General features: G+C 45.4%; 1 protein-coding gene across 1 annotated transcript in view; it reads left to right on the forward strand.

The window, feature by feature from the left end:
* The first annotated feature begins 2,905 nt into the window (after window positions 1–2,905).
* The window catches only part of LOC134407380 (beta-galactosidase-1-like protein 2), an 80,924-nt gene continuing 68,655 nt past the window's right edge, over window positions 2,906–15,174 (forward strand). Inside the window, exon 1 of the mRNA XM_063139120.1 lies at window positions 2,906–3,084. Within this exon, the coding sequence (XP_062995190.1) occupies window positions 2,906–3,084 (179 nt within the window). The remainder of the gene's footprint in view (window positions 3,085–15,174) is intronic.

Raw genomic sequence — 15,174 nt, forward strand, 5'->3', positions numbered from 1 at the left:
GCCTGCAGCTAAAGAACGAGCCAAAGAAAGACATGGATCAGCTGTCTTAAAGAACAAGACACAGACCTTCAATGCCCAGGAAAGCCAGAAAGTAAACTGATACAATAGTTAAAAGGTTTATTAGAGATTACAGGGATATTAGAATACTTTCAATTATGCGGTTAATTGGCCGTGTTGATCTCTACTGACTGTTGGTTCAAGGAGCAAACCCAATCAACTCACCTCCTTCAGGGAGAGTGCAACTCCACTCAGAACTAGTAATATACCAGCTTCCAAGACATGGAAATTCCTTCCCCAGAGTGTCTCCATTTTGTCAAGATTTCACTTTATTACCCCACAACCCAGAGAGCCAGAATAACAAGATACCGTTGCTGATGGCAAGAAAAGCCGCTGAGATCAAAGAGAATCAACAACCTTGCATTCCCTCTCTTGACACAGGTCATCCATTAGGAGCATGGATGACCTGGATGGGGTTGCACTCCCCCTGAAGGAGCAGGTTTGTAGCTTTGGGGTTCTCCTAGAACCATCTCTGTCACTTGAGGCTCAGGTGGCCTCGGTGGCATGGAGTGCTTTCTACCAACTCTGGTTGGTGGCCCAGCTATGCCCCTATCTGGACAGGGATAACCTGACTTCAGTTGTCCATACTCCGGTAACCTCCAAATTAGATTACTGCAATGCCCTCTACATGGGGCATCCTTTGAAGATGGTTCGGAAGCTGCACTCCTCCGAGTGCCTACTCCGAGGGAAGCTTGGAGGATGGCAACAAAGGAGAGGGCCTTTTTGGTGGTGCCCCCCACCCCCCGACTGTGGAATGATCTCCCCGATGAGGCTGTTATCTTTTAGGCACCAGGCATTCAACACCATTTAACAACGCTAAATTTGTTTTTTAACAGACCCCAGAACTGTTGTTTTTAAATGGATACTGTTGTTTGTATACTGTTGTTCAAATTATTATCTGCTAGTATCTGTAAATCTGTATACTGTTGTTCTTATGTCTTAAATTTTGTATACTTTCAATGTTTACTGTTTTTAACTTTTGTAAACTGCCCAGAGAGTTTCGGCTGTGGGACGGTATATAAATGTAACAAATAAACACATTTGGAAGGCTTCAGATTAGGGAAAGCTCCATTGGCCATGCTAGCTGGGAAATATGGGTGTTGTAGTCCAACACATCTGGAAGGCATGAGATTAGGGAAAGCTTACATTAGAATAGCCAAGTCCAAACCTGGACAAAATTTAGATTTCTCCTCCTGCAGTTTCAAGTGGTTTATCAGAAGTTTCGGAGATTCAACATAAGCATTTCCCATCAACACTACTGATCTTCCTGTACAGAGCGGTTGCAAGACGGTCAAAACCAGTGGCTGTTTTTTCAGTCTTGAAACAGACTTGTTGGGGCTTCTTGTTGGAGTTTGACCTGGGTTGATAGTTGTTTGCTCTTGTCAACAACCCCCTGCCAAAAGTATGCCCATTAGTGATGGGATTTGCAGGAGCTTGATCACTCTCGGAGAATGGATCCTTACGTATCCAGAATGGCAACACCCATGCACAAGAGGGAAACCCACGTTTTGCAGAAGGAAGGCAAATCTTTAGGAAAGGGTTAACCAAAACACCCCAATGAAGGCACGGTATATGCTCAGTGGGCACAGAATACTGACTATTGTGTGGGTGAAGCAGGGGGTGATGCCCACAGTGGAAGCGGGGGATGTAATGGAATATCCTGGAAAAGCGCATGGCTGGGATCCTGAGTCGAAACACTCCATACTGCAACATTTTGTTGCAGATCCGGTGTTTTACTTATTTGCATGTTTTTTTCAACACTTCAACCCTCACTTGCAGTCTGAGCTAGCCTTCACCAGGAAAAAGGTCATCATGAGATTCTGTTGACTGGTTCTCCTGGGCACGAGTCCCATTGAACTCTGCCTTAGCAAACATGCTTAGCAGGGCTGCACTCTGCTGCAGGGGTGATAGGCTGCCTTTGAACATGAGCAGGTTACACTCCTGCAACCACGGCAGGAGGAGAGTCCCCTGCCCCAGCTGGGTCCGGCTCCCAACTATATGAAGAGTGTGCTACTGCAACCACTCCAGGAGACAGCCCCCTGGCCACAGGCTGAGTGCACTTATGCAGCCACCCTGAAAGGAAAGTCAACTCTGGCAGGCGTGCCAGCCTTTGAACATGTGCAGAGTGCAGCCACCCCAGGAATTTGCCCCCTGCTCTGACCCAGCTCATGAGCATGTGTAGAGTGCACTACTGCAACCACTCCAGGAGAGAGCCCCCTGCTCAGCCACCCCAAAAAGAGAGTCAACTCTGGAAGGTGTGCCAACCTTTGAACATGTGCAGAGTGCATTACTGCAGCCACCCCAGGAATGAGCTCTCTGCTCTGAACCAGCTCATGAGCATGTGTAGAGTGCACTACTGCAACCACTCCAGGAGAGAACCCCCTGTTCAACCCCCCCCAAAACGAGAGTCAACTCTGAAAGGTGTGCCAGCCGCTGAGCATGTGCAGAGTGCACTATGGCACCCACTCCAGGAGAGAGCCCCCTGCTGCAACCCAGCTCCTGACCACAGGCCGAGTGCACTTATGCAGCCACCCCGAAAGGAGAGTCAACTCTGGAAGGCGTGCCAGCCTTTGAACATGTGCAGAGTGCATTACTGCAGCCACCCCGCGAATGAGCCCCTTGCTCAACCCAGCTCCTGAGCATGTGCAGAGCGCACGGCTCCGAGCCCACTTCGCCTCTCGCAGCGCCGTCACGCCCGGCAGCGGGAACAGGTGGGAGAGGACGGAGAGGCGGGGCAGCAAAGAATGACCGACGGACGGCGCCGCCCAATCGGGCGGGGACGCTGGGTCCCGCCTCCTCCTCCTCCCAGCCCGCCAATGGCGGCGGGCCAAGGGCCCTCCCTCTTCCAATGGGAGGAGCCCGTGTTGGTAACGGAGCCCCAATGGTGGTGGAAGCCGGAGTCCCTGGTTACGGGGCCGGGGCTGGGCCGGACGTCGTTCCGGCCATGTGGGGCTGCGGGGGACGCCGGCGCCGGCGCCTGCTATGGGGCTTCTTCGCGCTGCTGTTGACGGCCGTCGTCCTGCGCAGGTGAGAGAGAGAAAGAGACCGCTGAGGGGAAAGGGGCGGGGCCAGGGGAGGCATGCTAATTAACCCCCATGTTGGACACGCCCCTCCCCTCCCGTAGGCCCCTCCCCTCCAGGGGGCTCCTCCCCCGCCTCTTTAGGAGAGACCCCCCCACACACTTCCACCCACCAATAGGATCTCCTGTGAGCCCTCTGCCTGTAGCCTTAGACCCACCCTTCTCCTTTGGGTGGGGGTCTTTTGGAAGAGGACCCCCCCACTCACTCCCCCCCCCCCCAGTCTGTCCTGGAGTCACCCCTCCCCTCTGGACCCCTTCTTCTCCCCCCCATTCCCCAAACTCCCAATGAGAAGATGCTCAACTTTTTTAGGGGGGGGGATGGGGGGATACACTCACCTGTTCATGTGCTGTTGTTTTAATTAACTTTAATTAACACTTTATTAAAATGTACGTTTTCATTCATTCATTCTTCTTGAACATCCAACGTTGTTATCTTTTTGGCGCCAGGTCAAGACTTTTCTCTTCTCCCAGGCATTTTAATGGACCCCAGAATTGTTGTTTTTAAATGGATACTGTTGTTTTTATACTGTTTTTATGTGTGTGTTTTTAATTTTTGTATACTTTTAATGTTTACTATTTTTAATTGTGGTTGGAAAGCATCCTGCCAGAAACCTTGAACAGCGGCTGCCAGTCAGTGTCGACAATACTGGGCTAAATGAACCCATGGTCAATAAAAGGCAGGTTCCTATGTCCCTAAATGTCTGATGTGTAACATTTCCAGACAGCCAAAGAACAACGCTAACTTTTTTTTCCTGCTCCCCTGCCGGTATTCCTGCACTTAACAACATACGCTGAGTTTTTAATTGACCCCAGAAGAGTTGTTTTAAATGGATAATGTTGTTTTTATGCTTTTGATGGTTTTAATTTTTTGTATATTTGATTTTAATGTTTGCTGTTTTCAACCTTTGTAAACCGCCTAGAGAGCTTCGGCTGTGGGGCGGTATATAAATGCAATTAAATAAATAAATAAATAAATAACATCCAGCATAAATAAAGAAAATTCAGACTTGCTATTCCCCTCCACCCCACCACATCCCAAGAGTATTATCCAGGGTTATATATTAACGTGAATATTTATTTTCATTTATTTATTTTATTTTATTTATTTATTTATTTATTACATTTTTATACCACCCAATAGTCGAAGCTCTCTGGGCGGTTCACAAAAGTTAAACAATAATAAAACAAACAACAGGTTAAAAGCACAAATACAAAATACAATATAAAAAGCACAACCAGGATAAAACCACGCAGCAAAATTGATATAAGATTAAAATACAGAGTTAAAACAGTAAGATTTAAATTTAAGTTAAAATTAAATGTTAAAATACTGAGAGAATAAAAAGATGTTCAGCTTTATTACATTTATCTACCGCCCCCTAGCCGGAGCTCTTTAGGCGGTTTACAAAGGTTGAAAACAGCAAACATTAAAAACAAATATACAAAAATTTAAAACCATCAAAAGCATAAAAACAACATTATCCATTTAAAACAACTCTTCTGGGGTCAATTAAAAACTCAGCGTATGTTGTTAAGTGCAGGAATACCGGCAGGGGAGCAGGAAAAAAGCTTAGCGTTGTTCTTTGGCTGTCTGGAAATGTTACACACCAGGCATTTAGGGACGTAGGAACCTGCCTTTTATTGAGTCAGATCATGGGTTCATTTAGCCCAGTATTGTCGACACTGACTGGCAGCCGCTGTTGAAGGTTTCTGGCAGGATGCTTTCCAGCCCTACCTGGAGACGCTGCGGACTGAATTTGGGATATGTTCTGCGTGCAAAGCAGGTGCTAAGCATAGCTTGCAAAGCATATGCAAAGCATATGCAAAGCATACCTTGGAGCTATGGCTCCTTTGCTTTCCACAAAGGTGAGCGCTGCAACAATAACATCAAAGCAAAGCTCTCCCTGACCTGAGAATAGGTACACATTCACAATCGGTTGGCCAGATATATTCAGAGGACAGTCCTCTGTTTCAGAGACCCGGCAGAGGATGGTCCTCTATTTGAAAGTGTTCCCTGTTGGATGGACTCTCCAGTCCAAGTCTGGTTTAAAGTCAAAGAACCATAAGGATATTCCTACCCCTACAAGTCATCACTTCATGCATATAATGAAGCAGGCTCTGACGTGCCTTTTTGCTGCTTAAATGTCCTCAGATTATCACATTGGGAAAGGGGGATTAGCCCCCCCCCGCTCCCCTTTTATAGCATGTTTGTGACATGTGACTCTAAACTTAGTGATGTGATTGTGGCGGTAGCTAATTTGGCTTAAATTGATCTGGAATCAAATGACCTGGGATCTTGTGTATGAATCCAAAGAGTCAGCCCTCTTTCCATTGGGGCTGGGTGATGAAAGAAAAGACGTGTGTGTGGTTGTTTATGATCTGATAGTTTATGCTCATTGATTATTTGGGATTATAATACGTTTTCGCTAGCTGTAATTAAAGCAGACATTGCTACTAAATCAGCTTGGTTGGAAGTTCCATAAGTTTCCAGCTAGCAGCAGTAAAATTAAGAAATCCATCTCCTAAACGAACACTGGTTGCTCAGAATAGTTCATTTTAAAGCCCCGGGCATGCTAGGGTCATGTGTCATCCTGCTATTTTTGGCAGACTTGCAGTGATGTTTTTTTTAAAGATTTCTCTCTCACCTGCTGCCGTATGACAGACCTGCACATTTTTGGGGGGGGCGGGGGGGGGGCTAGATTTTCAGGCTGGCTTTACAAGACGGCATGTCTAAAGTGGCGTTCTGTTGTCAAATCAGACCATTTACAGATACTAGCAGATAATTTGTAATTTTCCCGTCATCTTTCTGCATAGCAATGGAGATCTGGTTCACGTGCTTAGAGTGTTTGACTCGGGCTGGGTTCAAGTCCCCACTTGGCCATGGAGCTCACTGGGTGACATTGGGCCAGTCACTGACTCTCAGCCTAACCTACCCCGCGGGGTTGTTGTGAGGATAAAATGAAGAGGAGGAAGATGATTATTATTATTATTATTATTATTATCATTTATTTATATAGCACCATCAATGTACATGGTGCTGTACAGATAACACAGTAAATAGCAAGACCCTGCCGCATAGGCTTACAATCTAATAAGTTGTAGTAAACAATAAAGAGGGAAGGAGAATGCAAACAGGCACAGGGAAGTGTAAACAGGCACCGGGTAGGGAGAAGCTAACAGTATAGAGTCAGAACAAACTCAATATTTGAAGGCTATAGGGAAAAGAAAAGTTTTTAGCTGAGTTTTAAAAGCAGTGATTGAGTTTGTAGTTCTCAAGTGTTCTGGAAGAGCGTTCCAGGCGTAAGGGGCAGCAGAAGAAAAAGGACGAAGCCGAGTAAGGGAAGTGGAGGTCCTTGGGCAGGCGAGAAGCATGGCATCAGAGGAGCGGAGAGCACGAGCGGGGCAATAGTGTGAGATGAGAGAGGAGAGATAGGCAGGAGCTAGACCGTGAAGAGCTTTGAAGGTCAGCAGGAGAAGTTTATATTGGATTCTGGAGTGAATTGGAAGCCAATGAAGAGATTTCATTGTACGCCATCTTGGACTCCTTGGAGGAAAAAGCAGGATAGAAACATAACAAATGAATATATAAATAGTATAAATTACTGCCCTTTCTTTCCTAGATGACTTGCTCGTTTTTATTTGGGTGGGGGAAACTAAATGACTTCTTATAAATTTGGTGCTGTTCAGGACCCAGAAGTCTTGGCTAGAGCCAAGCAACAGTTATAATATGCCTCTCTGCATATACTTTTAAACCATGTTTTATTTATTCACCCCCTGCTCTCTCCGTAGCTACCCTCAAAATAGAATTAGCTTAAGTGGGGATGCAGTAGCTTAACTTCTTTTAAATTTGTTATGTCTTCCAATCTGTGGGGACACCACCTTCTCCAGTGATTCAGCAGGGTGAACAACACCGGTCATTAGCCATGTAAACAAAGCAAGACAACCATGAAGGAATCAAGGAAATAAACTCATGCGTGTGAAGAAGTAAAGGGTCATTGTACACTAAGGTACCCATGCTGGCTGGGGAACACCAGGAGTTTTAGGACTCTTCGTTGTCTAAACATGCACAGGATTGCACCCTTAGTGTTTTTATGAAGTTTCAGATAGCTTTCCTGAACTTGCTGTCTGTACTAGAAAAGTGCTGAGGCAAAATATGAAGAGGAGGGGATTTAATTCTATCAATAGAGCCAGTGTGGTGTAACAGAAATAGGAAAGGCAGGTCCTGAACTCAGTCTTACAAGATGCATCTTCTGGGCATAGCCTCATTTCTGGGTGAAGACATTAATTTGAGTTCTTCCTTAAAGGTGTTTTTTTAATAATAATAATAATTGTCTGGCCTGTCTGTAAAACCCTGGGGACTTAGATTTGTACATGAACAGATGTACATGAACAGAATGAGAAAGTAGAGACAGCTTCCAGGAACATAATTTAGTATAGTTATTTATTATTGCACGGAAATCTAGGTGGCTTTCATAGCCCTCCTCTTCTTCACTTCATGATACTAAGCCCTGTGGGGAGAGACTGAAAGAACTGGGCATGTTTAGCCTTGAGAAGAGAAGGCTGGGGGTGGGGGAATGATAGCACTCTTCAAATACTTGAAAGGCTGTCACACAAGAGGAGGGCCAGGATCTCTTCTCAATCATCCCAGAGTGCAGGACACAGACTAATGGGCTCAAGTTACAGGAAGCCAGATACCGGCTGGACATCAGGAAAAACTTCCTGACAGCGCAGTACGACAATGGAACCAATTACCTAGGGAGGTTGTGGGCTTTCCCACACTAGAGGCATTCAAGAGGCAGCTGGACAGCCATCTGTCGGGTATGCTTTGAGGTGGATTCCTGCATTGAGCAGGGGGTTGGACTCGATGGCCTTAGAGGCCCCTTCCAACTCTACTATTCTATGATTCTATGATATAGCCTGGGATAGTGCTGTGCCGTAAGCTTTCTGATTTATTTCCCAAGAACCTTAAAGCCTCGATTCGTTTGCAGATACATCCTGTAAACAAGGCATCAATGTGAGACTACTTTCTCCGGCTCGTTAATGGAGACATGCCTTCATTCGAACGCAGATCTCATCCTGAGCAATACGATGGCGATGCATGTGCATCCCCTTCTTAGCTAGGTTGGTCGGTTAGAAGCCTCGGTGTTCTTCTGGCGCCAACTCTGCCCTGGTCCTTCCTCCTCGTCCACTATCACCTTATAAGCTGCTTCTTCTTTTACTTGCCAGTTGTCACCTCTAGCTTCTGGATTTATTCTCCTCCAAAGGAAGGATGTCATAGCTATGCTTATCTGTGTGTCTCCAGTTAAAGCTGAGTAATAAGCAGAGCCCTGAGGTCATTGGGGAAATGTGTTTTATGAAGCCTTTTAGTGTAATGTATATTGGGTCAAGATTTAGCAGAGCTTAAGTAAAAATTGATCGGTGCTGTTATGCCCCTGGGGGTATCAACCACTGCAGAGTATTAGAGAAACGTGTTTAATAACATTCCGGTACTTGGGCTGGCTGTTAATCATAGAATAGCAGAGTTGGAAGGGGCCTACAAGGCCATCGAGTCCAACCCGTTGCTCAATGCATGAATCCACCCTAAAGCATCCCTGACAGATGCTTGTCCAGCTGCCTCTTGAAGGCCTGTAGTGTGGGAGAGCCCACAACCTCCCTAGGTAACTGATCATCCTGGTTGCCCTCCTTTGAACATGCTCCAGTTTGTCTGAACATGCTCCTGACTCTAAGTTGTCTATAATAGCAACTAAAATATCACCGTCATGGCTGGCTATGTGCTGATATTTTATTTCTTAGCCTCACTATTCCTCACCTGTAAAATGGAAATATTAATTTGTTGCCTTTGACCACACATTTCTACTTTGGCCACTGTGAGAGTTATGCATCAGAGCCCCTAGAATCATAGAATCATAGAATAGCAGAGTTGGAAGGGGCCTACAAGGCCATCGAGTCCAACCCCCTGGTCAATGTGCCTGAATATGTGTGTTGTTAATTACATTTGTTAATAGCATTTTTAAAGTAAATATGGTTAATGTCTGTGTGTTTTTAAAAAGTACAGTTTGGATAGCAAGAAAAAGCAGCTCAAGCAGTTTAGTGTTTGTGCTTTATTAATAGGACTTCATTTACTGTATTTATATTTCCAAGGAGCTCAGGGCTTAATATGTTGTCATTCTCCTGCATTTAATCCTTGCAGCAACCCTGTGAGGTAGGTGAAGCTGAGATCTGGAAGCTGGTCCAAAGTCATCCACTGAGCTTCCTGGCTGTGGAGGGTTGAATCCAGGTCTTCTCGTTCTTCACCCATTCATCATTTACTTTTTTCTTAATATATATCCTGCTGTTTCAGCATGGTACAGCTTACACCACGAAAGCTAGCTGGCGGGCAGCACATGACAACTGATGCCATTTGGTATCAATGTCTTTTGTGTAGCTATGCTCTTAGAGCTACTGTACTGTAAACCCAGCCTTCCCCAACACATCTGTCACCCTCCAGATGTGCTGGACAGCAATTCCCACATCCGGAGGGCGACATGTTGGGGAAAGCTGATACAGACATTAAGAAATGGGCTTTGAGTCAGGGAACCCCTGGCATAACTCTCAGCTCACTTGAAAACTGACTGCATAGTCTTAGATTAACTATTAGGCCTCACAGACAATTGAGTATGTTGCATCACCTTAAAGTCTAGCAAATTTATCCTGGCAAAAGCTTTTGTAGACAGCGTCTACTTCATCGGATGCATCTGATGAAGGGGACAGTGTCCACAAAAGCTTACACCAGAATAAGTGTTTTAAGGTGACACAAGACACGTTGTTGGTTTTGCTGCAACGAACTAGCAGAGCTGCCCTGTGGAAGTTGTTCTTATGCCTCAGTTTCCCTTATCTTACAGTGGTGGCCAAAATTGTGGACACTTCGAAATTTTCACGTTTTGCAACTTTGCACGCCTATAGAAAATGTTCTGTTTCACCAAATTCAAATGTTTCTATATCAATCGAAAGAGAATTTAATGCTGAATGCAATACAAAAAGCAGAATGCAAATGTCTGCAGTACCAAAAAAGTTACGCTTACTTTAGTCTAAAAACAAACACAGGTGTGATTGGGCGAAGAAGCGGATTGGAATTGCAAACCCTACTGGCCAATCACAGTCCTCGTTCTGGGGACCGAACACGTGGCAGTAGCTGCGATACATCATGTTTCAAGTTGGAGGAAAGTCGGTTTTGCTATTGGTTCTGTAACTGAAGCGCAATTGGAGATCGTGTGACTCTTTGAAGTATTTCTCAAATTAAAAGTATACGTACGTACATCATAAATAGAGGAATGGCACCAAAGAAAAGAGTTGATTGGATACCCAGGAAAAGAAGCAGGATTGTTGTATTACGTTGTTAGGGTAAAAACCCCAACCAGAAGGGAGGGAACAGGAAAACCAGACAAGTCCAGATTCAGGGACCACCTCTTTATTGAACTACACATGTAGGAGGAAACTCACCCTCGACGGATCGAAGACGAACTTCTCTATCCATCATCCACAGCCAACATCTTTTATAACATTCCATGCCCCTCCTGATGAGATCATGGCTCCTTCCATCCCTTATTGATTGCAGAGTTATACATTTTCCATATATGAAACTATTTCTAACAGCACATAATATTGTGACAACTACGCCCTGTTTATGTAACTTACTGTACCAGATAAGCCCCCGCTGCAAGGGCGGTCGAAGCGAACTTTGCTGCCCAATGGGGTGGTTTTCGTGATAACAAGGAGCGGTGCGCCGAAATGTCTGGGATAATGGCAACTTGGATCCGGGATCCTAGCGTTAGCAGCTGTGTTTTTGGAAACTGGTACATTTGCCAAGCAAACTAAACCCTGCTCTGGGGGTGGTGAGTGCAGGACAGCCTTGAGCAACAGGCCAACTGCATTCTGATGACTCTTTATTAATGAACAGAGGGACAGTTCCGGGCTCCACAATTCAAGAAGGACGCAGACAAGCTGGAGCGTGTTCAGAGGAGGGCAACCAGGATGATCAGGAGTCTGGAAACAAAGCCCTATGAAGAGAGATGGAAAGAACTGGGCATGTTTAGCCTGGAGAAGAGACGATTGAGGGGAGACAGGAGAGCACTCTTCAAATACTTAAAAGGTTGTCACACAGAGGAGGGCCAGGATCTCTTCTCGATCCTCCCAGAGTGCAGGACACGGAATAATGGGCTCAAGTTAAAGGAAGCCAGATTCCAGCTGGACATCAGGAAAAACTTCCTGACTGTTAGAGCAGTACGACAATGGAATCAGTTACCTAGGGAGGTTGTGGGCTCTCCCACACTAGAGGCCTTCAAGAGGCAGCTGGACAACCATCTGTCAGGGATGCTTTAGGGTGGATTCCTGCATTGAGCAGGGGGTTGGACTCGATGGCCTTGTAGTCCCCTTCCAACTCTGCTATTCTATGATTCTATGACAGGAGGAGAGGTCTAGTGGCAGAGCCTTGAGTGCTTGGTGTACACTTTCCCCCCGGAAAGGGGGTCTTTTGACCACCTTAACAATGTGAATCAAGTCTTTCAATTGATATATAAACATTTGAATTTCGTGGAACAGAACATTTTCTATAAGCATGCAAAGTTGCAAAACATGAACATTTCGAAAAGTGTCCACAATTTTGGCCACCACTGTATAAGATGAGGGTAGTGGCTGAGAAACAGAGTGGAGCAGGTATTACTGGTAGTGTGGTGTATGCATTCATGTTATATAAATATGTGCAGAGTGGCTCAAAGCGTGCTTGCTCAGCAGTAAATTCCACTTCCTTCAGCAGGGCGCCCTGCTGAGTAAGAGGGCATGGGATTGCACCCTAAGTGTTACAATTACATCATTAATCCGAACAAGTGATTTGATTTGCATTTGAACAAAGACGACTTAGAAAGTTTACATTTACAAATGGATACCTCCAGGCAGGTTTTGAAAGAAGGCATATGTATGTTTTGCATTTAATCGAAGTGCTGAGATCTGGGAGCATTGAAAGAACTAGAGCGACAGAGAGATCCAGGCGGAATCAGTCATTGCCAGGGGAAGTTTTTCCCCAGAAGCCTTCAAAGGGAGGGAGGGAGCCAGAGAGCAATGCCACAGACTAGCTGGATATGATTTAAAGGCTTTAAATAAGTGTTGCACATAATATAGCCATTCCTTGTCTATCATAAAAAGTAATGGGCAAGGAAAGACCGATTGCTGGAGCCATAAATCAGTTCCTGCTTTAGTCTAATGGTAGCTCATGTTGACCTTGGAGCTCGTAGGTGGGGTTTTTTGTTTTTTGGTTTTATATATAGCCACGGAAACTCTTTGATGGATGACATGCCTGTCCTCCATCCGTCATTCCCTATCCTGGATCTAAGCTGTCTTTGATGGCACTTCTTCAAAGCTGTATCTTTTTGGCTGTCATATATCAGCTTTGTGTGGGTTATTCGGTGCCTCCTCTGTACTGCAGGACTCGTCGTGTTTGCGAATCCCGAAAGATGGAAAGGTAGAAGATAAACACTGTTAAAATAAATGATTCTGAATCCAAGATTTTGTTGGGTCTGCAGCATCGCCCAAGATGGTTTCAGAGCATCAGAATCTACAGCGCCCACCCAGAATGTTGGACTTGAAAATGGGCAGAGTTGTTGAGTAACTGGAGCGTGCTAATTTGCTGTTTATTGTTTGACCTCCAGAGCTGAAACTTCTCTGGACCTCTTTTTATTGAGCTCCATCACGATTCTGCTGTGCCGTACTTAATCCAGGCTTCCTTTTCCAGGTATTACCCCTGTCTGCCCAATCTTTCAGAGGCCTGTGGGGATGATACAGTACAGAGGTACTACCTGTGCTGTTGTAGACAGCCCTTCCAAGTTTTACATTTAGCTTCCACGGTGCTGTGTTGTAGTTCAGAACTCATATTCTCTCCCCTGCATTCTCTCCCAGCTCCGAAAAGCCTCGTTTTGCTCCTTGCTAGCCTCGTTTTTGCTTCTTCCACCTTGCCCTGATTGTGATGTTTTTCCCAAATCCCTGTACATTTAGTCTAGAAACAAGTCTTTGTACCTTGTTCCAGGCCTTGCACTGTACCGTGTAGCTGTTGTGTGTGTATTCGATTTGAATTCCTGGGACCTGGAACTCACGCTTGCTCACTCTCTTCTTCCTCTTTCTCTCTGTGAAAAGCGGGTCACTCCACTAGCCAGTCCCCCAGCTTCCACAGTAAGCAGACTTCCTCTAACTGAGGCCCTCCAGATAGGTTGTGCTACATCTCCCATGATCCCCCAGCCAGCAACCCATCTAGAGTGGTTGGGGTAGACCGCCCAATTGGCTTTCATCCAAGTGGTGGGAATGCATTTTTTGGATCAAGTATGCTTGATGCTGCCTCTCAGGGTTGTTCATTTGGGGAGAAGAGTGGGCAAAGCCACCATCTTGTTCTTTTGGGGAGCCAACCCCTGAGCAGGATGAAAATGCAAGCATGGATGCTCCAGTTACGAAGGCATTGTATTTTGGGTGGCTTCTGTAGCTTCTGTTGATTTAGATGGTGACTGGAAGCTCCCTGGTTAAAATCTCACCTGCGCCGTGAATATACTGGATGTCCTTTAGACAAGCCAGCGTTCTCTCTGCCTTCCCCATGTTAGATCAATGTTCTTTTCACCTAAGGACGAAATCCAAACAGCCCTTAAGCACGACTCCACACTTCCAGCGACAGAGGGTTCAAAAGCGCTTTATTGATTAGTAATCAAGGCCTGGCCTCTTCAAAGGGAGCAATCAGACAAAAGACATAGGGAATATGGTACAGTATTTGAGCTTGCAAGGGGCAGGGCCCAGTAGCAGCATTAACCAATCAGAACATAACACTGGGGCATAGCTAATTATTCTAAACAATTCTCTCTGTTCTATAAACAATACCTTTGGCCTTACTGTAAGTTACAGAAGTTAACTTTGACACAGGAATACTGGAGCCGGAGCTCTTGTTTATATTAGATAAGACAGATGCAAGGATGCACACAAGGAGATATTTTCGCATACATGACATTATGACATTTTGCCTGCAATTTGATGGCTACTTCACAGTTTCCTGTTAAAAATTGAGAGACTTCTGCTAACACCCATCTTCAATATTTATTTTATTGATTAAAACATTTACATCCCGCACTATATCACAAGGATCTCATGGCGGCGTCCAGATAAAATCATGCATATAAAATAGACCGATTCTAAAACAAATTAAACCGTTAACATGTTAAAACCAATATGAAATTTTAAAACAGTGAAGTCCAATTAAAACAAGACAGTGTGCAGGCTGTTGGATTTAGCCATCAAAGGCTTTGTTAAAAAGCCATGTCTTAACCTGGTGCTGAAAGGAAGCCGGTGCCGGTGCCAGTCGGGCCTCCAAGGGGAAGGCATTCCACAGGCGGGGTGCCACAACAGAGAAAGCCCTCTCCCACATCCCACCATAGTGTATATCTCGCATCGGTGGGGCCCGGAGAAGAGGATAATCCTACTGCCTTCCCTTTTATAGTGGCTGTGGATTGCTGATAAGATTTGGAGTTCTTCAGGAAGCTCTTGTGTGGGGCCACGACCCAAAGAGACAAATCTCCGCATGTAGCCTCAGACCCATGGAGGGTGGGAAGAAATGTCCTTATTTCCCACTACCCTTCCCATTGCATCTTTTCACTCTGCATCAAAAGCCAATCTAGGGTTCCCTCGACCTCCCCTAGAGAGGCATTTTATTTATTTATTTAGGATATTTATATACCGCTCCCCGTTGAAACATTTCGGAGCGGTGTACAAGATAAAATGAAAATAAAAACAGAGTAAAACAGTTAAATCAAAATTTAAAAGAAGCAAAAAAATTTGGTGTTCACAAGAGGCTGCAATGGGAACAGGGTGCTAGAAAGACTCTAGAGCAGCCTTCCTCAACCTGGGGCGCTCCAGATGTGTTGGACTACAACTCCCAGAATGCCCCAGCCAGCTGGCTGGGGCATTCTGGGAGATGCAGTCCAACACATCTGGAGCGCCCCAGGTTGAGGAAGGCTGCTCTAGAAGCTTACATTGCA

This window comes from Elgaria multicarinata, chromosome 12, assembly GCF_023053635.1.
Source record: "Elgaria multicarinata webbii isolate HBS135686 ecotype San Diego chromosome 12, rElgMul1.1.pri, whole genome shotgun sequence".
Lineage (NCBI taxonomy): Eukaryota > Metazoa > Chordata > Lepidosauria > Squamata > Anguidae > Elgaria > Elgaria multicarinata.